Genomic DNA, 23,938 nt, shown 5'->3' with positions numbered 1-23,938 from the left:
AACAAGAGTATGGGGAAATGGGTATTTTCATGCCTTTTTAGTAAGGTGTGAATTTTTATTACAACTTTTTGGAGGGTGATTTGGCAACACTAATACTTGGAATAAACATGCCCTTGATATGGCAACCTGTTTCCAGGAATTTATCAGAAATAATTTACCCACATATAGTATTATTTAAAATAACAACAAAAAAAAAGGCAGAAGTAACCAAAATATCCATCAATAGTGGGAATGGCCTATTATATTATCCTATGAAGGTCATTCAATGGGATACAATTGGAAAAAAAGAAAATAAGGCAGATCTACATGGAATGCTATAGAAAGATGTCCAGGGTCTCCTAGTAAGGTGGGGGAGAGGGATAGAGAACAAGTATTACAGCATGAGTTTATTTTTTCAATTAAAAATGCTAAAAGCATTCACAGGACACAGCAGGGGAGTGAAACTGCAGGCAGGTGTAGGGGAGGAGGACACTGTCAGGCTTTATACTTTTCAACACTATTTGATTTTTTTCTCAAATATATTTTTAAAAATTTAAAGCTCACTAAAATTTTTTAGATTAAAAAAACCCCAGACCAATATGTGATTGTAAGGAGTTTTCTTTAAGTGGGAGAATGGCATCAGGTTAGGCCACGAAAAAGAATCATTATCTCCTAAAGATAGTACTGAGATGTTTAAGAATGAGATGTTGATGATGGGATTTGCTTCTAAATAATCCAAGGCGTGGAATGGGTGGAGGGTTGGGGGAAAGCACCCAGTGGCCAAATTAAACTGAGATGGCCAGCAATGAACTGCTTAAGTGAAGAGAAAGGTACATAGGGACTCATTACACCACTCTCTTCATATTGGTGGGTGTTTACAAATTTCCACATAAAAAGCTGTAAAAACAAAATGAGATTGAAAATAGAGAAGCTTGGGACACCTGGGTGACCCAGTCAATTAAGCATCTGACTCTGATAGTGCAAGGTCCGCTTTAGATGCTCTGTCCAGCCCTTCTTCTCTGCCCCTCCTCCTACCCCTTCTCTGCCCCTCCTCCTTGAACGTGTGCACTCGCTCTCTCTCTCTCTCTCTTTTCAAAATAAATAAACATTTTTGGGCCACCTGGGTGGCTCAGTCAGTGGAGCATCGACTTTGGTTCAGGTCATGATCTCAAGGCTCCTGGGTTCAAGCCCCGTGTTGGGCTCTGTGCTGACAGCTCAGAGCCTAGAGCCTGCTTAGGATTCTGTGTCTCCCTCTCTCTCTCTGCCCACCCCCCACTCGCACCCTGTCTCTCTCTCTCTCAAAAATAAATATTAAAAAAAAGTTTTTTAAATAAACATTAAAAGAAAAAAGAAAATAGAGAACCTTGCAGATACCAAAGGACATTTCCAGAACTGGTAACTTGATTAGGAAATGCTAAAATATTTTTTGTATGGTATTTATTTACAGCATACACAAAATGTGTTGTAATAATACACCTGCCAAGCAGAGTAGCTCCAGAGAGGCAGCTGGCCTATGCCTTACAAGCAGGAGGCCTTATAAACTCATGCTTGCTTGGCTCTGGCCTGGCCAGCACGTGCTATAGTGTTCTCACAAGAGTACCTTTTACTTTCAGGGTAGAGGCAGACAGCTTCTCTCCTTCAGGCTTCATTGTTGGTGGCTTGTTGTGAACGAGCTTCCACCATCCTGGTTCTCCGAACTCTTGAGCCCCTGAACGGAAGAACATGGGGCTTCCCACACTGAGGCAACCCGCTACTGTGCTCCACCAGGTCGAAGTCTTCTTCCTGGAGAGTCCAAGAATTTAAAAATTATTGGCTTTTCAATTTTGGCATTATGTGGAAAATACACTCTCCAGATACTCTAGGACTCCAAGCTTGTGTTATGCCATGGAACCTCCAATCTTTGAAGGAACAGAGCATAAGAGTCAAAGGAGAGGCTCTGGAGCCTGTCTGGCTTCAAATCCTGGCTCTACCACCTTCTGGCTGCCTCAGTTTCCTCTTTTTTAAAATTAGGATAACAACTTAACTCAAAAGGTTGCTATGGGGATTAAACAAAATAATTCAAACAAAGCTCATAAAACACTTATCACTTGGGTGCCTGGGGGCTCAGTTGGTTAAGTGTCAGACTCTTGATTTCAGCTCAGGTCATGATCTCAGGGTTTGTGAGATCAAGCCCCATGTTGGGCTCTGCACTGACAGTGCAGAGAGGAGAGAAAGAGGGGGAGAGAGAGAGAGGTAATATCTCAAGCAGGTTCCACACTCAGCTCAGAGCCCAACATGGGGCTCGGTCCCATGACGCTGGGATCATGACCTGAGCCGAAACCAAGAGTCAGATGCTTAACCGACTGAGCCACCCAGGTGCCCCAAATGAAGTTGCTTTTATATGTGAATTAAAACCAGCTCTCAAGAAAGCAAGCAAGAGAATCATTGGCCCTGGTAAACAGTTCATTTTACCCCAGAAGTCAGATGCACCTCTCAGTCTGCTCCTATTTGCCTGTACAAATAGTAAAGTGAAATAAAACTATACAGTGTGTTTCATAAATAGAGTTGAACTTTGGGGGAATAACCAACTTTGGCAAAAAAAAAAAAAAAAAAAAGTATATAATAAAAAGCCTTCACACCAGCACTGAGCCCAAGGCAGGGCTTGAACTCACAGCCCCAAGATCAAGACCTGAGTTATCATCAAGAGTTGGATGCTTAACCAATTGAGCCACCCAGGTGCTCTTGAAAGTTTTTAATGATACGTAAAATGCTAACTATTCAGATTCCTGTTGAAAATTCTTTTAAAGGCAACTGTTCTAAAAAACAAGTACCAGAAATCCTATAACACAGTCTTTCGTAAGAAGGCCAGTCTTAACAGTTGGAAAATATTGCTCAAGAGGCAAAAAGAAAAAAGCATTCTTAGGGACAAAGATCTGCTAGAAAACAAAGAAAAAAAACCCCCACAAATATAAACTTTAATAGGCATGAGCATTTTCTGAGATGGGGACAAAGACACCTCAGTTTCCTCCCCAGTGTTTTGGTCCCAGAGCACCTCTCCCACATCTGTATCTTTTTCTAAACTACCCAAGCCTCCCTCCTCTTGCCCAAAGGATATGGGAGGGGAGGGGTTCCACTTGCTTTCATACACCAGCTGATGGTGCCTCCCCAGGTCCTCAGGCTCTGCCCACTTTCCTTTTTAAAAAATTTTTTTTTAAATGTTTATTTACATTTGAGAAAGAGAGCTTGAGCAGGGGAGGGGCAGAGACAGAGACAGAATCTGAAGCAGGCTGAATCTGTGAGCTGTCAGCACAGAGCCCAACATGGGGCTCAAACCCTCGAGTAGTGACATCGTGACCTGAGGCAAAGTCAGCCACTCAAACAACTGAGCTACTCAGGTGCCCCTCTTCCATCTTTCTTCTTTCTGTTTTTCAGACCCAGAAACTCCCACTGTCCTACTCTCAGGCTCACTTACTCTTTCTTCTGCCCACTCAAAGCTGCTTCTCAATCCCTCCAGGGAATTTTTCATTTCAGCTACTGTATTTTTCAGCTGCAGAATTTCTTTTTCGTTTCTTTTTAGGTTTTTTATCTCTTTGCTGACACGTCTATTCTGTTTATACAACATTTTCTTGACTTTCTCTACATCAGTTCTTAGGACATCTTTAAGACAGTTGTAAAGTCTGTCTTATAGATCCGCCAGTAGGTCTTTTTCAGGGACAGTTTCTGTTGTTTTATTGTTTTTTCCTTTGAATGGGCCATATTTTCCTGTTTCTTTGTATTCCTTGTAATTTTTTGTTGAAATTGGATATTTGAATTTAATAATGTAGTAACTCTGGAAATCAGATTTTCTTCCTCCTCTGAGATTTACGGGTTTTTGTGTCTGTTGTTGTTGTTGTTGTTTTTATTGTTGTAGGGTGTCTGTGTATCAAAGATCAACCTGAGGTATAAACTTAAGGTCTTCCCGGGTCATTTCTGAGACTGTGCCTTTCCCTGGGCATGCATGGTGACTTCCTAATTTCCTCTGTATATGTGGTTACTTTTGATTGTCTTATCTTTAAAGTCTGGCTCCACAAAGGGAACAAAGAGAAAAATAAAATGGTGGGGGGGGGGGGAGTGCCAGCCCTTTAAATCTCCTTCAAGTCATTTCAACCAGAGGGAGAAGGGTTTGCAACCATTCAGGGGAGGTGCAACCCACCTCTTCATCTGCATTTCTGTGACGAGAAGCACCAATCAGCAATCAGAGCACAGATTCCTGACATTTGGAGGACAGGGTCCTTTTTGTCTACCCTGGCTCCCACAAGCTGCGTGTGAGCTGCTTGGGGAACAAGTGCGTTGCTGCCTGACACAGGGTTGAAGGGTGTGGAATGGGTAAATGTTACTAACAGCTGAACTTGACCAAATTCAACTGCAATTTACCTTCCAAGTCTCCTCTTGGAAGTTACAAGCCTTCAATATAGATCCAGAGATCCAAAATAGTTACATCAGACAGATTCTGCCATTTCAACTGTTTGTTGTCTAGGTGGGAACAGACTTCTGGTGCTTCCTACTCTGCCATCCCCCTGGAATCTTTGTCATACCGTTTAAAAAATTTTAGGAGCTCCTGGGTGGCTCAGTTGGTTTAGTGTCCGACTTCAGCTCATGTCTCGATCTCGTGGCTTGTGAGTTCGAGCCCCACGTTGGCCTCTGTGCTGACAGCTCCAAGCCTGGAGCCTGCTTCAGATTCTGTGTCTCCCTCTCTCTCTGCCCCTTCCTCCCCTCAAAAATATATAAACATTTTTTTAAAAAGAAGCTGGGGATAGAACAATGGGAGGAAAATAAGTCAAAATCACTGCCTTCACTGAGTTGATTCCTGATAAAGGAGATACACAATAAGAAACAAAAAAGTATAGAATCAAGAAGTGCTAAGAGGGCTCCTGGGTGGCTCAGTTGGTTGGGTGTCTGACTTCAGCTCAGGTCATGATCTCACAGCCTGTGAGTTTGAGTCCCGCATCGGGCTCTGTGCTGACAGCTCAGAGCCTGGAGCCTGCTTCGGATGCTGTGTCTCCCTCTCTCTCTGCCCCTCCCCTGCTCATGCTTGGTCTCTCTCCCTCTCAAAAAATAAACATTAAAAAATAATAAAATAAAAAATTTTAAATACTATGAATGTGCTTTATCATATTTCATCATATGTAAGACCCACTGACTTTAAGATATACCATTTTATGTACAACAAAAGAAGAAAACTAGCCATCAGTTATGACACACTATCCCTTATAAGCTGTATCCAGATGTCAGAAATGTGAAATTTTTAAAAAAAATTTTTTAAAGAGATGCAAAAATTTTAAAACATGTGCATCAAGGGGCGCCTGGGTGGCGCAGTCGGTTAAGCATCCGACTTCAGCCAGGTCACGATCTCGCGGTCCGTGAGTTCGAGCCCCACGTCAGGCTCTGGGCTGATGGCTCAGAGCCTGGAGCCTGTTTCCGATTCTGTGTCTCCCTCTCTCTCTGCCCCTCCCCCGTTCATGCTCTGTCTCTCTCTGTCCCAAAAATAAATAAACGTTGAAAAAAAAAAAATTAAAAAATAAAATAAAATAAAAATAAAAATAAAAAAAAACATGTGCATCTTGGGGTGCCTGGGTGGCTCAGTTGGTTAGGCATTCAATTCTTGGTTTTGGCTCAGGTCATGATCTCACAGTTTCATGGGTTTGAGCTCCACGTCACTGATAGTGCAGAGCCTGCTTGGGATTCTCTGTCTCCTTCTCCCTCTGCCCCTCTCCCATTTGCACTGTCTCTGTCTCTCTCAAAATAAATAAATAAACTTAAAAAAAAAGTGTGCATCTTAGAAATCAATGAAATACAGTAATAGAAAAAAGTATTCAAAGTATTCTTCATTATTCAAAGTTATACCTCCTATATACTCCATACCTGAAATTAATATAACACTGTATGTTAACTGCACTGGAATGAAAAAATATTAAATTAAAGGGGCACCTGGGTGGCTCAGTCGGTTAAGCATCCGACTTCAGCTCAGGTCATGATCTCACACTCCGTGAGTCCAAGCCCTGTGTGCTGACAGCTCAGAGCCTGGAGCCTGCTTCTGGTTCTGTGTCTTGCTCTCTCTCTGCCCCTCCCCTGCTCATGCCCTGTCTCTCTCTGTCTCAAAAATAAATTTAAAAAAATTAAAAAAAAATTTTTTAAATATTGAATTAAAAACAAATTTTTAATGTATATTATATTTGAGAGAGAGACAGTGTGTGAGCAGGGGAGGGGCACAGAGAGATGGAGACAGAATCTGAAGCAGGCTCCAGGCTCTGGGCTGACAGCACATAGCCCAACGCGGGACTCACAAGCAGTGAGATCATGATCTGAGCCGAAGTCGGACACTTAACCAACCGAGCCACCTAGACAATCTGGAATTAAAAAAAAAATTAATAAAAAATTTTTTTTAATCCTGGAAAAATTCAAGGTCAGGATTATAAAAGCAGATTAAATGATCACACATACAAAGGCAATTAAACTGCAGCAATTAATTAAAGCTTTTAAATACTTTTTTTTAAACATGTTTATTCATTTTTTGAGAGAGAGACAGAGTGTGAGTGGGGGAGGGGCAGAGAGAGAGGGCGACTTCAGACACAGAATCTGAAGCAGGCTCCAGGATCCGAGATGTCAGTACAGAGCCTGACGTGGGGCTTAAACTCACAAACTGCAAGATCATGCCCTGAGTGGAAGTCGGATGCTCCACCAAATGAGCCACCCAGGCACCCCGGCTTTTGAATACTTTTACACTTATTTCCATAATAGATAACATAAAGCCATTTAAGTAAGCCTTTACATATTTAAACTTTAAGAAAACATTAAAGACACGAATGAAAAACCTGTAAACATCTAAAAGAAAATGTATTCAAATCCCGCACTTCATTACACAGCACACTATTCTCTTAGGTCATATGGCAAATGAGAAATGCTTATCTTGTTAGGAATTTAAAGAATGTTCTATGGATAACAGAATTAAAATCTTCAATAGCTATGAAAAAAGTCTAACTGTACATGTTCTCTGCAGGCCGCTTCCCTGGGGCATAGTGATTCTGTGGATGTTCACACACAGAGCCGTCTGAGCATGTGCTGACTGCCTTGGGCAAGGGGTTTCGGTGGCTTTTCCAACCACCGACGCTTATAGCAGAGTTCCAAAAGCAAAGGACAACGTTGACGTAGGGAACTAATCGACAAGGAATCACAGAGTAATTTTTAATGATCTCTCATTCCTTCTGGTTAGATCAAGAAGAAAGTTGGTTGCTTTAAGTTCTAACTTAAAGCACACACTGCTTCCCTTTCTGATCAAGAAAGAGGGCTTTGATTGCCTTTATGGGCCATGAGATCCAGCTATAATTCAATAACATTCTGTTATTTTTAGCACACCTATTTTTATAGTTTCATTCTATGTATGGCAAATGATACGAATTTTCCACTTATCATGGTGGTGTGAAGTTTCTTTTCAAAATGAATGTATTTACAAAAAGGGGGGGGGGGCTTGATTCAAATAAGTAAATGGTAATTCTAGTGATTCACTAACATGGCCAAAAACCACTAGTTTAATGGTTAAACCACACAGAAACTGGAGAGTAATTAATGCCTTTCAGTAAAGGATTAAAAAGGAAAAAAAAAGCCTTGGCTGATTCCTCTCCAAACATACTCTACAAATGAACAAATGAAACAACTGAACAACTTATGTTAAAATATAGCAAAATCCTTAAAAACAGGCAATTTAAATCCAATTTCTTCTAGAAGACAATCCACTAAGCAGAATGGCACTGAGAGATCAGGAAAACATTCCAAGATCTAATTTTATCAGTTTTTTTTTTCCTTTCTTGTGCTTTATAAATGGGGTATATTAAGTTCCATAAATAGTGCTAAATCATTAAACTAAGACAACAGATTCCCTTTCTTTAAGAAAAGAACCAGTTATACTGTCAATTCTTTTCTTAGTACTACTAAATAACTCAAGAACAAAAATAACTCCTTTTGTAAAAATGTACTGAATCTCTTCTATTTTCTCCTCACAGCGAGCCTTCAGAAAGCCGCCTCTCCTTTCGACTGCCCTCCCTGAGCTCCGAGTGAAGCTGGCAGAGCTGTGTCTTCTCGGCGCCCGAGGAAACAGAGGCCGCAGTGCATTCAGAGAAAGGACAGGTACAAACTTCCTGTTCTGACCTGATGTGATCAGAGCCTGTATCATGTCTACCCTGACCCAATTAAGCAAGACATATGAGCCTCACACAGGACTTAAGATGGCAACTAACAATCAGAATCTCATACAATTTGCAAATGCAGTTGGAAACTCACTAATCCCTAACGGCAATAAAAATCTTGTTGATCTGCATGGATCTTTAGTTAAAGCATGTGGTTTTAAGATCTGTGCCCTGGCATATCTGAGTGTGATGAGCCAAAGCAGCCACCAATGAGGCGTGCTCAGCAGTAAAATCAATGCGTTATCATGCAGAGGAATGAACAAGCCATATGCGTATTAACGTGCCTAGACTTTGCTAAGCACTATAATACCAAAATATATCACCAGTATTTACTTTCCAGTTCATAAAAACAAATACTGATAAGAGTCTATTAATGAAGAGCAATTTAAAGAGGTGAAGTCAGCCATTGCCATTATCTTCCTTCCTCTGACCTTCTATCAGACACTGATTTCAAAAGGACAAAATGATCCTGTATCTTCAAATTAGTTATTCATCCAACTATTAAACAGCCTCATGGAATTAAGCTCTCTATTTTTTAACATTCTAAGAATCTCTTCAAATCTCTTCATGCTCAGTAGAAACCAAGAGTGTCCTCTAAAGTAGGACTAGAAAAGTCCGGAAACCTACATTTTTTAATAGTATATACTTCCGGGGCGCCTGGGTGGCTCAGTCGGTTAAGCATCCAACTCTTGATTTTGGCTCAGGTCATGATCTCATGGTTCACGAGATCGAGTCCCACACTTGTCTCTGTGCTGGCAGCACGGAGCCTACTTAGGATTCTCTGTCTCTGCCCCTCCTGCTTGTGCTCACTCTCAAAACAAATAAACATTTAAAAAAAATCCAAAAAACAGTACATACTTCCACTTTGGTTTTCCACAAACACGTGTTTTAACTTAAAAAAGTAACATTTTCGGGCGCCTGGGTGGCGCAGTCGGTTGGGCGTCCGACTTCAGCCTGGTCACGATCTCGCGGTCCGTGAGTTCGAGCCCCGCATCAGGCTCTGGGCTGATGGCTCGGAGCCTGGAGCCTGTTTCCGATGCTGTGTCTCCCTCTCTCTCTGCCCCTCCCCCGTTCATGCTCTGTTTCTCTCTGTCCCAAAATAAATAAAAAACGTTGAAAAAAAAAATATTAAAAAAAAAAGTAACATTTTCTGAATTAAAAAATTCTTTGTAATTGCCACAGGTACTCTAATTCCTAAAGGGCTGCATTAGGCTATCTCAAATCTCACGTACTTTGTTCTTCACCTCTTTGTGCAAGTATAAGATTTCCAAAAATCACGTTACCTATTCCCCAGTAAAAAGGTCCAATGTTTCTCAATAAAAGCACAGATATCTTCTTTCCATCGGAAATAACCTTGCCGTCCACTTCCTTCCAGAGACAAGTTATACATTGCCAGCATGACGACCTGGAACACAAACGCAACAAGGGCTGGGAGGCAAGCACGATTAGGGATGTTAACCTTCAGGGGGAAAAAGTTTGTTTTCTATTCTGAGTAGGAATGGTGGGGAACAGAGGGGGAAAGGGTGATATCTTGGAATACTCTCAGTATAGAATTTTATTTTCTGTTTTGCTTCCATTAGATGAATATCACTAATCCACTTAAGTATCTGCCGTTGTTGCTTACACATTGCACATGCAGGGCTAATGTGTGGCTGAACTGATTATGATAAACAACGACTGTCCTATGCAAGCAACCTGTCCCGCTGCCCCCCCCCAACCCCGCTCCATGTCCTTCCATCTTATACAACGCGTCACTAGATATAGTGACAACTACTGGCTGTCAGGCATCCAGGTATCTGCTGCAGCCCACATTTTCTGAATGATGGTGCTAACCTTTATTTTGAAAGTCACCCCTGCCTATCTATATACTTTCCTAAGCTTTTTAGAGAGCAAAAACAAAGACTCTCAGAATTTCAAAGCTGAAAATGTTGGTCACCATCTACTCGGTGTTTAGCCATTTTTAGCTGCAGAAACCTTTCTTCTGATGAAATTAGCATTACTCTCAGAGCTCCAAGTGGAAACTCCTCATCTGGTCCAGCCTTGCTTGTCTACAGGTGATTAATTCATAGCCCGGAATTGGGAAGTGTTTTCCAGAAATATAAGTAACATGTGCTCACTGTAAAAGACTTCCAAAATAGAAAAGCAAAGAAGGAAGTAAAAATCACTCTAGATCGGCCATCAAGAAACAATCACTTTTAACATGTTCAATGACTATCCTTTGAGGCATTTCTACTTGCATCTATATACATGCAATTTTGTCATGATGTAATTTCATGTAAATGAACAAAACAATACAAGCTATTTGAAACTACATTTTCAACCTAATGAAAATAATGATTGATTTGGGGCCACTGAAATTGAAAAAGGGACAGAGAATCTATGTAAGGAATCTAACTTAATTATTCTTTCCAGAAGGAACATCCTGAAAGTGTAAGGAGGCTAGTAAACTGCAGTTCAGACTCCCCAACCCCCGTGCTCACAGCGCGAGACCCTCAATGGTCCAAGGGAAAACCTCCAACTCAAAGGGCCCAGTAATACCGACACTTCCACTAACCAAGCTCCCCGCTCCTTACACTTGTGAAACCTGCAGAAACCCCACTAAACAATTAATCCCATCGATGGATTTGTCAAGTCCTTCCACTCACTGTTGCAACAGGTCTACATCAACTAACCAACAGCTTCCTTAAAAACTTATTGTCCATCAGGACTTACTATTCAATGGATATGGAGTTTCAGTTTGGGAAGATAAATATGTTTGGAGATGGACAGTGATGATGGTTGCAAAACAATGTGAATGTACCGAATGCCGCTGAATTATATGCTTAAAGGTGGTTAAAATAGTAAACTTTCAAGTTACGTATATTTTACCTCAATTTTAAAAGCTATTGTTCAAGAAATACTTTAAGGAAAGTCTGAAATCAGCTTCTTTTGCCTACTCCCAGACCCCTCAAGTACTTCAGACACACATACTCACTGTTAATCTCGGCAGTAGAGACACTGTCTGCTACTTTATTTCTGGTACTTTTTTTGTATGTCTGAATTATTTCACCACTTTAAAAAGCTAAAATTCACACATTTACTTGAAAATAACTTTTTCTGTAACACTTAATATTTATTAAGCAAACTGCAAAATCTATGAAGGACATGGTTTTCCCCCTCCCCTGGAATCTGGAATCTTAAAAAAAAATGAATCCCAGTTCAGTTTTTCACTCTCACAAGAGCTTATCAGTGACAGAGTATCCCCAGGGCCCAGCTTGGGGCTGGCTCAGCCACAGTAGGCACTTCACAAGTACCTGCTGAAAAACACCTAGAAAAATAATGAGCACAGATCACGGTACGTGCTACACCTGCCATGTAAGAATAAGCACCCAGGATGAGAATATAACCACTATCCTATCCTTCCCAAACACATGATGGTTTCTCCCGCATTTCAAACTGCTGTTCGCAAGTCACTACGAGAAGAGAACACAAAAAAGAGCATGGAAGAAAGGTCAGAAGACCAGACCCTCTGTACTGTTGGTATTTTGTGGTGAAACAGGCATTTCTACTTATTACTTTGGTAAATCAACAAATATAAAGTTTAAGATTTAAAAAGACAGAAACCCCACATTCCAATATAGTATTTGGTGACATCAATAGAATCTATAAAACACCATCTGATTTAGCTCTTTCTTGAGATGCTGGAGTTTTTAATTTTTTTTTAATTCTTTTCATTTTATTTATTTGAGAGAGAGGGAGAGAGCAGGTACAAGTGAGGAAAGGGGGGAGAGGGAGAGGGAGGGAGAGAGACAGAAAGAGAGAGAAAGAGAGAGAGAGAGAGAGAGAGAGAGAGAGAGAGAGAGAGAATCTTAAGCAGGCTCTGCATTCAGTGAGGAGCCCGATGCAGTGCTCAATCCCATGACCCTGGGATCAAGACCTGAGCCGAAATCAAGAGTCAGACACTCAACCGACTGAGCCACCCAGGCACCCTGAGGCTGGGTTTCTTAGAGGCAACTAGAAATACTGGTCGGTAGTTTACCAAGAACCAGACGTGTCTGATCTATCACTTCATCGTACCAAGGTATTATCTATCATCAATCCATCTTCTGGAAGTGAAAACATAATTTTCAAGTGATGTCAGCCTAATTAAATGTGCAAACTGAGCCAATATTGTATCTTCTGAGCAATATAACCAAAAGCCAGTTGTTCTCTTCAAAAGAACCTCTGCAAAAACTCATATTCTTGCCAATAAATTACGTATATTTGCTCTTCTTCCACTTTACAGCTTTTTGAGACGCTTACAGATCAAATGCAAATCTGCTGACGGGTGTACACATGAGAATAATCTATTATATTAATCTGACCTTGCCTAGACACAATATCCCAGGTACACGTTGAGAAAAACATCCCAATTACAATACACATAAGACTATATCCTCAGTACAAACGTCCCTTCATTTTCTACTTGCATAGTCTCAGCCAAGTCAAAAAAGGCTCCCTAAATTCACCACTGACAGATTTCATTAGCACATCTCCTAGTAAAGCACTGATAATTAATAGTCCAAGCTGCTAAAGCAACTGCAGTTTATAAGGAATACCTTAGTGGCTCAGATCATTTCATCCAAACTCTTTCTCATTTACCCTGTTTCTTTCTTTCATAGCAAAAAAGTGTTATGGGTAATTAACTTGTTTATTTGTCTGCTTATTGTCTAAAATGTCTAAAATGTCAGCTGCCTAGCTGTCTTCCTCATCACAGCAGTCTCCAGGCCTAGAATGACACCTGGTTCACCATGGGCACTCAATATTTGTTAAATGAATAAACATAAAAACTCAAAGTAATGTGTAATTCGTTCATTTTTAGAATTCAGACTATGGCCATTGGTACCTTGCAATAGACCTAGTTAGTAACATAAAAACAAACCAAAAAAATTAAGACAAGCTGGCGATCAGTAAAAAGCTATTGTTCAGGCTACAGTTGGCTTGGAGGAGGGGGCTGGTACCAGAGACGGCTAAAAGGTGAACGTAGCTATTCATCCCCCCAACAATATTCAAACATATCCGTGTTCAAACGCGGAAAAGCCAGATCACGTTGGCTTCTGCAATGAGCCACGTTATACTTTCCCAAACTATTTCCAACGTGGTCACCTTTACATTGTGCTAAAAACGGCTGCCAGAAAAATATGAACCTCATTGGGAATTCAATTAAAATCAGAGTCTGGCATCATATCCATGTGAAATTGTGTGTGTGAGGTTTTCGAGAATCTCAAACCTAATTCACCACATTAGCAGGGAGTATTTTCACAAAGAACTCCTTTCTCCCTATATTTATCATTTTCATTGTGAAGTAAGGAGCGACCCTCAAAACAGCTCAAAAGCCTACGTGTAAGCTCCCTGTTCTCTGAATATTCATTCCAATGAATTCCTTGGGGGATTGACCCTGCAAATTCTAGGGGAAGAGCTTTTTACTCACTTGCTGCCATGTCAGTTTCAGCCTTTCATACTGCTCCTTGCCATCTTCTGAGCAATCGGAACAAGTGAATCTAAAAAAATTATCACCCTTAAGGTAACTGAGCTGTTCCCTCAGCTGACCTAGGAGAAAAACAAAAAAGCACATCATAGGTTTATCTAGAGCAGCATTTATCAGTGTATCAACCAGATTTTCGACGCTTCCCATGTGTTCTTCCTCCTTTTCAGCTAACCCATGATAGCAGGACGGGAATAAGGAAAACAGAAGAAAAGCACAGAAGAAAAGCGTATGCCTGTCAAGTGTATGCTTCCTAGCTTTTAGGAGAAAGATGCTGGAAAATCACGTTTTCATTGCTCTCACTGGATTTTCCAACTGTTGACATTCCTGACTGCTATGGGTCTCCACACACTCTTTCAAGAATTATCTGAGTTCCCACTGCATGCCAGGCACTGGCCTAGGAACCGGAACACAGCGCCCAAGATAGTCTGCTCTCGGCATTTTATAAGTTCTGAGGGTGACATACAAGGAAATAGGTAATCATAATAGCACAACGGTTCTCCATCCTCACTGTACATCGGAATCACCCATGGAGTGGTTTTGTTTTTTTAAAAGATGCCTGGGCCTACTCACACAGAACGAATCAATCTCTAAAAGGGGGGGTCTGAGTCTCTCCATTTTCTGATGTTCCCCAGGTGATGCCAATGCTCTGGGAGACAGGACAACCACTGGAATGGAACGTGGTGTGTGCCACAGGGCAATGCGAGGGTACATAAAAGGGAGGCCCAACCCATACAAGGAAGATGGGAGAGCTAGAAAAAGTGGCATTGACAGGGGACCTGAAGGATGACTAGAATTGGCCAGGGGAAGAGGGGTGCCTATGTGAATGGCGGGAGCCCACGGAGGCTACAGAGACACATATTCCAGAGAGGAAATTAAAATGTGCAGAGACCTGGGTATAAGAATTTTTTTGTGGAGAATTAAAAGCTCACCCTAACTGCAAAGTTCTGGTTGTGTGGGGACAGGACACTGAGGAGAGACGCTGAGGAAGTTAGCAGGGACCCTATCGTGACGGACAGTTTAAAATGTATCCTTAGAGGACAAGGTGGAACGCCAGAGATTTCTCAGGCAGGGCCCTAAATCACTAAGCAGAAAGAGCTCAGAAGCAAACTCTAGCTAATGCATAGAAAGTTCTAGATTGTTTCCTATGAAACTGTTACTATTAATTTATTAACAGTAACTGTTAATCTGAATAGTTAAATCCATCTTAAAAACACTTCCACATACCAGAAACTGACCCGTTTCAGCTGAAATTTCTCTGACCTAGTTACAAAGTATTACACAAAGAATTCCTCTGGTACCGATGTCTTTCCAAGTCTCTGCCGAATGGGAAAACCCCATTTTGGTAAGACTCGTGATGGCTGCCAAAGCATGCTCCTTGAGAGCCAGGACACTGGCAGATGAAAAGATTAGCTGAAAGAGTGGGGTATCGGGGCAGCATGTGTATATATATGTCGCCAGCAGATCTAGGAGGCTAGCAAGCAGAAAACAAGAATGGTCCCAGAAAAAAAGCATAAAATATTTTTAATCTGCTAATTCTGACTTACTTCAGCATACAACAGCAGTTTTCCACGGAAGTTAAACATTAATAGAGTAACTTGAACTTTCATTCTATACTGGGCCTAGTATTGGGCCCTAAATCCACAACGTGATCTTGTTAAACAATGTGGCTAATTCTTTAAATAACACAGGATTTCCAACTTTCTTTTATTGGGTTGCCGTCCAAAATGTTAACTTAACAATGTGAGAGGTTGACAGTAATTTTTATTAGCACAAATGTGTCTACGTTTTATATAAATCTATCATTAACCAACTAAACTAATCATAAATATAATAATTATCTTTTTATTTAGGTCCATTGTACATTCATGTTTCGTTCACAGGTGAGAAAAACAAACCTTCACATTGGAACTGACAAATCAAAGGAATTGAGAAGCTCCTTACTGGCCGGTATCCATTTTTGGCACTTGTCACAGAAGTAGGACAGCTGCTCCTCCATCCAGGACACATCTCCTTCGTCACTGTTGAGGGAATCCCCACTCTGATCATGAGATAAGTCCACTGATGCCTGGTCCTCCGATTCAACGATCAGGAGAGTCTCCCCCTCCACCTCTCCCTCCTCCAGCCCTTCTGAGGTAGATGTTCTCGTGGCTTCATCATCATGCCGGCTTATCAAACTACTCAGGTGGATGTTACTATCCATCCCTTCCTCTCCCAGGCTCTCAAGTGCTTTTCACGAACAATCCTAAGCTCTGGACACCAGGCTTCAAGGGGCTTCTACCAGGATCACACAGACAGACAGAAACTCTTCACGAGAGTGTCTGCCCGCTTCTTTACTCAGATAGAAGAGACTTTTAAGCAATCATTTAGAATATGTGATCCACTGTCCTTGTCTTTGGTCAAGTTTGAAAGGACAGTGACCAAAAAAAGGGTGAACACCTCACAAAGCTATTCTCCATCCACACTCACACACCCACACTCAACACTGTCCCATCAATATTTGGCATCCATTTCAAGTCATGTTTTTTGAGATCCTTTTGCCAATAACATCTTCTCTCTTTCTGCTTCAAGTTGCTCAGTCAAAATAATCTGTTCTCCCAAGAGACGAATGTTTTCTTTTTTCCGATTCTGCCTCTCAATGTCTCTGATCACTCCATCGTGAAGCCTCTAAAAACGCAAGAAACAGATTTCAGTAACACCCAAACAGGTGGTTCCCTTCCTTGTGCCATTCAATCTGAGTAACAGTACTACCAAAATACACTGAAAACTTTGAGACTCCAAATACCTAATTACTATTTCAACTTTCTGCATAAATGTAAAATGTAACAAGCTATCAGATTAATTTGGTTGTGTGCTCTACCAGTGTTATTACTTAACATGACTTAACCATATTTTAAGAAATTCCTGAACATTCAGTATAGAAGCTTCATGGGAAATTAAAAAAAGAAAAGAAAAAAAAAAAAACTGTTCCTGAGGTGAATTTTAAAAGTTTAATTGATATACAATGCTTTAAAAGATCTGGTGAGGGACGCCTGGGTGGCGCAATCGGTTAAGAGTCTGACTTCAGCCAGGTCACGATCTCGCGGTCCGTGAGTTCGAGCCCCGCATCAGGCTCTGGGCTGATGGCTCGGAGCCTGGAGCCTGTTTCCGATGCTGTGTCTCCCTCTCTCTCTCTCTCTGCCCCTCCCCCGTTCATGCTCTGTCTCTCTCTGTCCCAAAAATAAATAAAAAACGTTGAAAAAAAAATTAAAAAAAAAAAAAAGATCTGGTGAGAATTACTACAGTAACTTTACAAACTACTTTCCTATTAGCAATGATTCTAGCTGAATAATAAATATCAAAGAAAAAAAAAGATTCCTGAAATTTAAACAAACTATCAGGATGCAAGAAAATAAAGATCTTAGCTTCTTCTAGTGCATAAGAAGAAGTAAAAATTGTACAGAATTACTAATCAATTACATGACTGAGAGAGACGGGAAAAATACAATGCTACTACCAGAGGAAAAAAGAAAGGTGGTAGTTATTTTGAGAAGCACTAAAGACAGGTCGAAAATTCCAGAACATGGACTTGGCACCTAAGATGAGCCTTTTTAAAGCCTAAGTCCAGTCATTACTAATAACTGCCATTTTCTAGTTTTTAGGTCCCCAAATACTAATTTTTTTTTAATGGCAACCTTGTGAGGTAGAATTAATGGGGGTGGGGTCCAGGGCCTGGGGTTTTTTTGTTTGTTGGTAATCATCAGGTCTATTTTATTTTACTACTATCATCATTATTATTTTTAAGCGGGCACTATGCCCAGCACAGAGCCCAACAATGCACTTAAACTCACAACCCTGAGATCAAGACCTGAGCTGAGATCAAGAGTCAGATGCTCAACCGACTGAGCTACTGAGGTGTCCCTATTATGCCTATTTAAAGAAACTCGCCAAGTACCTACTTGCCAGATCTCCTCCAGGCCTAGAGTTTCACTCACTATTATGGGGGCAACTGGGAAGTTTAAGAGTCCTAGAACAGATAACACAATTGAAAACCATCTTTTTTGGACCTTGCTCCTTAGCCAGATCTCCAGAGACATTTGGCTCCTCCCTCCCCAGTCCTTTGGGTCCTGTACTTCCTGTACCATGACACACCCATGCACACACCCCACCCCACCCCCAAAGCCCACACCATCCACTGGAATCATTCTTATCATACCTGCCTCTGGGATCTTCCATACCTGATCTTCCTTCCTCAGACTTCAGCATATGGCTTAGGAACTTGCTTTCCTGCCATCATTGTAGTGCTACCTTCCTTCAAGTTGCAGTGTATGCCAACTGCCTGTGACTTGCACTTGGCTACCTTACTAATCACCTCTCTTACTAACCACCAAGACCTCTTCACCATTACTCATGTAGTACAACTCGTTTTGCTGGGTTCCTGTGAGGATTAATGTCAGTGCCTGGCATGTGGTAAACAGTCAAGAAATGCTAGAAAACAACAGTCATTATTTTATTTCTTGCTTCCTTGAACCTTCCAACATACCCAATGTGTCAGTCATTTGTCTTCTTCCTAGTGTAAAAAAAAAAAGTCCACTGAATGACTGGATGCAAAATAAACACAGGTTATTCTGGTCAATCTTTTCTTCATCTAATTTCCAAATACCTAAATCTTTGTTTTTCTACCCTCTAGTACAGATACTCAACCCCAGCTGCATGTTAGAATCCCCTGGGTGGCTTTTAACACATACGTGATCAAGATTCCCCATATCCAAGAGATTCTGATTTAAGAGGTCTGGAGTAGGTGACATTGTAAAAACGAGAGATGCTGAGTTAGTTCAGAACCAAGCTCTCATCCATCCCTACCCCATAGTCTGAAAATCTCTGCCTCCACTGACCTCAGAACTACATCTGACCATCCTCTACTCCACCTCAAATTTCTTTTGATCACCCTCTTTTCCTTTCACTTCTTAGAAGAGAAACTTGCCTGCCTCTATTCCAAAAGCTCCGCCCTCAGAACCCATACTTTGTTCCCCAATCTCTAACCTCTTCCATGTCCTCATTACTCATCCCAGTAGCCCCTCCTCCAAATTCTTATACCATCACACCTTCCGGATTTCCAGCCTGTGAACAAGGACAAGACCTCTTCTGCTTCATCTCTGTGTACCAAGCACACTGCACAGCCCAGTACGACAAAAGGCCATTTACTATTGATTCATCCAGTTCATTACTTCCACCCTTGGCAAAACTAAGCCCAACCCTAACGCACGCACTGACCTAGTTGCCTGTTCTCAACTTTCAGCACCGGTGTGAAGCAGTTACAAACTCGGGAACGCCCGTCCTTCCTATCTTTTGTTTCCCAAAGCGCCTAGTGCGGTGCCTGGCACACACAGACCAATCACTAAACATCTGCCAACTAGAGTAAAAACAATATGAACTGACACACACGGAACGGGCGGTCGGTCAACCGATCAGTAAGTTACAGATATTTCTAGAAATACAGGTACAGAAAAAAGAAAAATTGGAGGCTGGTATCTCTAATTCCCAGAATCTTGTTTCCACAGCATACTGTTTCTTAAAAGAAAGAAACAAACAAACAAACAAAAAGCATCCACTAAATTACCTTGGCTAAAGGCAGAGAAAGTGGATTCGGGGCAGCCTCCTTAATCCTAGGATAAAATCTCATTAACACTGGAAATGAGATACATTAGGGTTGAGCCTCAACCTTGGGCCTGGGGTTGGGGAGAGGCCGACAACTTGCTGGGTGCACCCCCACGAAAACCCTTTCCCGCCTCTACTTTGCAGCGGCCCAAGCGACACGCTGAAAAGTCCGTGTCACTGTAGGCTGGAGGTGACCTGGGAACCGGGCCGCCCACCACCCTGCAGGCCTGCCTTAGCTGGAGCCAGGAGGCTGCGGCGCTGAGGGCAGGGGCTCCCCCGCGCCGACAGGACGGGGTCGCCGGGGCCTCCCGGTGCACGCGGCCGCGGGGGCTGCCGCGCCCGGGCCGGGCGGACGGCGTGGGAGCCGCAGTCGCGTGACCGGGATGATCGAGGAATGGGTGGGACGCAGGATCGCGCCGCCGCGGAGCCGACGAAAGAGGGAGAGACGAGGAGCAACGGAGAACCACGCGGAGAGAGGCCACTGGGCCTTAGGTCGCCCTCGCGGGTCCCGGAAGAGGAGGTCACGTGACACCGACCTGCCGGTCCCGCCGCTGCTTCAGATGCACGCCGGCCACGGTGGCCGCCGTCAGCACCACCGACAGGCCCAGCACCACCTTCGAGCTCCTCGACATCCCCGCGCCGGCCGCCGCGGCCTCCGCCTACCCGCCCCGGGCCCCAGGGCCGCAACCGAACGCGACTCGGAGGCTGCGGGTCAGGCTCGACCGCTCGAGCGCAGAGCCCCTGCAGCCGCTGCACCGCCCGCCGCGCCAGGCGCTAGCAATCGAGAGCCGAGCGCGGAGCGGCGTCCCTGCACTGCTGAAGTGTGGCTGCGGTTGCCTCTTCTTCCCGACCCCGCACACAAACATAATCTGTCCCCTCTGAGCGTTCTGCTGACCCGGGTCCTTTGCTCAATACCAGCCTTACTAATCGCAGCCTCTTTGGCCCTTTGCGCGGTAGATGCCACCAGAAGATGGAGTTTTTGCTTGTAGATCCATAATTAAATGTTGTAGACACGGTCACCTGTTTTCATCTAAATACTGTGGGCTGGCTGGTCAGGCTCTGATTTTTCTTAAAACCGAAAAGCCTTCTGGCTAAAGGGCATGCTAACTGGGTAGCGATGCCTCTTCGTTGCCTCTTGGTAAGAAAAGCGCTGGTCAACTTGCTTCCCGTGTAATTACTAAGAGATCGCCTTTATACCTTTGGAACCTCAATTCCTGCACCAATAAGACAGGATTCCCGATTCCCACATTACTAGGGAAATGAATGAATGAATGAATGAATGTAAGACATTATGCAAGGCATCATTTTCACGTTTCCTTGTGGTAGAAAGAAATTTGGCTTTCCGGAAAGTGTAAAATATCTAATAGAATAGGCAATGGAAAGGTATTCCCATTAAGTCATGCTTTCCCACTGGAATTCACAGAGAGCAAGCTTCTTCCTGTGGAAACAACTATGGCCAGTACTGATTAGGACCAGGTCTTGGTTAGCACCACCCAAGGGCTTCTCCAATATTCATTTCTGTAGTGCTTTGCTATTCCAGTTTGTTACTTAGTGTAAATGGCATGAGATGATTATTGCTTGTAAGAAATGTAATAAAAAAAATTGAATACTTTTTTCAAACCACATTTTGTCCATGGCATTTTTCTCAGCCAGAGGAGGATATATCACTGAATTGGGAAACTGAGTTCCTCCCCTAATAGACTGTGGAGTTAGAAGCACTTCAATTCAAGGTGTATTTGTATTCTTTTGTAATAGAAAAGAAAAAACAGTATTAGACTGCTTTTTTACTTCATGACCTGAGCTGAAGTCGCACGCTTAATCGACTGAGCCACCCAGGTGATTCGGAAAAGAACAAACAATATTAGAATGCTTTTTTACTTGTGGTGGACTCCAGATATTTTTCTCTGTAAGTCAGTGAGCCTTCAGCAAAGCTACATGTCCTTAGAATTTGTCAGAGTTAGATGGCCTTTCACTATTGTAACCAATTTTCAACTTGTCTTCTTGAAATATACTTTTGTTCTCCTTTCAAAACATCCTTTATGTGTTAACGGTGTCAAATTTAAAAGTGGATTATCTGTTTAAATATTTATGACCCCCAGCAGGGTGTTTTGTGTGATTATTGTCACATAAATGACTGGGATAGGAGGGAATGAGTATAGACTCCTCTAGCCAATAATCACGATACAGAAGACAAGGGATGCCTATGTGGCTCAGTCTGTTGAGCGAGCATTCAACTCTTGATTTCGGCTCAGGTCATGATCTCACGTGAGATGGAGCCCTGCATCGGGCTCTGCGCTGACAGGGTGGAACCTGCTTGGGATTCTCTCTCTCCCTCTTTCTCCCCTCCCCCACTTTCTCAAAAATAAATAAATAAACATTACTTAAAAAAAGACAGGGAGACAGTTGACAAGTAGCAATTGCTATGGTTCGCATGTTTGTGTCCCCCCTAACACTCTTATGTTGAAATCCTAACCCCCTGGTGGGGTGGTATAGGAGATGGGGCCTTTGGGAGGTAGTTAGGTTTAGATAGGCTCATTAGGGTCAAGCCCCCAGGCTGGATTAGTGTCCTCTTAAGAACAAGAGACTACAGCTCGCTCTCCACCATGTCAGGACACAGCAAGAAGACAGCTATCTGCAAACCAGGAAGAGGGCCCTCACTAGAACCCAACCAGGCTGGTACCCTAATCTCAGACTTCCCAGCCTCCACAACTGACAGACACATATCCGCCATTTAAGCCATGCAGTCTATGATATTTTTGTTCTAGCAGCCCAAGGTAAGACAGCAAGGAACTGTTCCCCAAAGTGAAGTATGAGTGTGCATTTACTGCTGCAGAGTCAGTATCACCTAATACAGAAGATTGAAGACCCGCTTCTCTGGGTCAGAAAGTTCCAGCAACTTTCCTCCAGGAACTACGTGCCGATTGGTCTTGAATTCCTCACTCCCTTTTTCTCAATGGTAAATCATTACTTATGCTAGCTTAATGGAAGAGTCCTGCTTAACCACTGGAGACTCTGAGTAAGAGGGGCTCCTTTAATAATCACAGAGGTAAGTCGAGGCAGAGCTCTTACTACAATGTGGAAGGCTTAAAATTAATATTGGCAAACACTTAGCACATTAATGTGCTTCTCTTTTCTCCACATCCTTGCCAACACTTGTTACTTCTTGTCTTTTTGATGACAGACATTCTAACAGGTGTGAGGTGGTACCTCTTTGTGGTTGTAATTTGTGTTTTCACAAATTTACTTCACTGATGATCAGTGGCGTCGAGCACCTTTTCGTATACCCGTTGACCATTTCAGTTACCGACAAATGAGTTCCGGGGGTGTAAAGTACAGTGTGGTGACGCTAGTTAATAATACTGTGTTGTACACTTGAAATTCACTAAGGGAGTAGATCTTCACCACACACCAAAAAGGTAACTATGTGAAGTGATGGATGTGTTAATTAGCTAGATTGTAGTAATGATCTCACAGTGTATAGGTATATCAAATCATCACATTGTACACCTTAAATAGAAACTATTATTATTGTTATTGTTATTATGAGAGAGAAAGAACACGTGCACGCTTGAGGGAGACAGAGGCAGAGGGAGAGAGTCTTAAGCAGGTTCCACACCCAGCAAGGAGCCTTGGGGCTTGACCTCACAACTGTGAGGTCATGAACTGAGCCCAAATCAAGAGTCCGACGCTTAACCAACTGAGCCACCCAGGCACCCTTAGAAACAATTTTTATTAGTAAATTATGCCTCCATAAAGTTAGGAAAAAAAGAAATTATAGGAAAAAATTTCAAAGCACCAAGAAGAAAAAATAAATTATACGCACACATATACACATGCTCAAGGAAAAGAAAAGAAGTAGTGATACATACTACAACGTGGACGAAACCTGAAACCTTACAAACATTATGCTAAGTAAAGAAGCTAGTCACAAAAGACCAGGTATTGTATGATTCCATTTATACAAAGTGTCCAGAATAGGCCAATCCATAGAGGCAGAAAGTAGATTACTGTTTGCCAAGGGCTCGGGGGTTTGGGAGATGGGGAGTGACTGCTAATGGGTTTCTTTTGGGGGATAATGAAAATGTTCTAGAATTAGATCATGGTGACGGGTGTACAATTCTGACTCTACTAAAACCCACTGAAGTGGGCTCTTTAAAAGGGTAAGTTTTATGGTATATTAATTATTTCAATAAAGCTGTAAAAGAAAGTGGGGGGGAAAAGCTATTTATATCTATCAACCCATTTCATCTTCACAATGACCCAACAAAATAGGTGCTGTCCGTGTCCCCATTTTACAGGTGAGGAAAGTGAGGCACGGTGTTAGATAACTTACCCACAGCCAGAAAGTTACAGAGCAACCTAATTGGTTTTTAGTTTTCTATTCAAAGACATAAAAGATTAAATTTGCCTGGTTTAAAGTTTAAAACAGAACGGATATCTTATAGACACAAGGAGAATGTGTGTATCTAGAATCTTCTCATCCCGTATTTAGCTACTTAAAAAATTGGACGAAGGGTGCCTGGGTGGCTCAGTCGGTTAAGTGTCCGACTCTTGATTTCGGCTCAGGTTGTGATCTCACATGAGATGGAGCCCCACGTGGGGCTCTGCGCTGGTAGCTCGG

General features: G+C 42.4%; 2 protein-coding genes across 2 annotated transcripts in view; both read right to left on the bottom strand.

The window, feature by feature from the left end:
* KAT14 (lysine acetyltransferase 14) overlaps positions 1-15,883 on the bottom strand; it is a 37,834-nt gene extending 21,951 nt beyond the window's left edge. Inside the window, exons 1-4 of the mRNA XM_043602955.1 lie at positions 15,625-15,883; positions 13,627-13,745; positions 9,461-9,582; positions 1,580-1,761 (exon numbers count right to left, since the gene is read on the bottom strand). Of these exons, the coding sequence (XP_043458890.1) occupies positions 1,580-1,761; positions 9,461-9,582; positions 13,627-13,745; positions 15,625-15,883 (682 nt within the window). The remainder of the gene's footprint in view (positions 1-1,579; positions 1,762-9,460; positions 9,583-13,626; positions 13,746-15,624) is intronic.
* LOC122496606 (protein PET117 homolog, mitochondrial) lies at positions 15,188-20,088 on the bottom strand. Its single transcript, XM_043602956.1, has 2 exons — positions 19,854-20,088; positions 15,188-16,347 (listed from the first exon to the last, which is right to left on the bottom strand). Exons 1-2 carry the CDS (start codon positions 19,947-19,949, stop codon positions 16,198-16,200), a joined length of 246 nt encoding a protein of 81 aa, XP_043458891.1. The 5' UTR covers positions 19,950-20,088; the 3' UTR covers positions 15,188-16,197.
* Positions 20,089-23,938: the final 3,850 nt, after the last annotated feature.

This window comes from Prionailurus bengalensis, chromosome A3, assembly GCF_016509475.1.
Source record: "Prionailurus bengalensis isolate Pbe53 chromosome A3, Fcat_Pben_1.1_paternal_pri, whole genome shotgun sequence".
Lineage (NCBI taxonomy): Eukaryota > Metazoa > Chordata > Mammalia > Carnivora > Felidae > Prionailurus > Prionailurus bengalensis.
The sequence above is the reverse complement of the archived record's forward strand: the minus strand, read 5'-3'. Positions and strand labels throughout refer to the sequence as shown.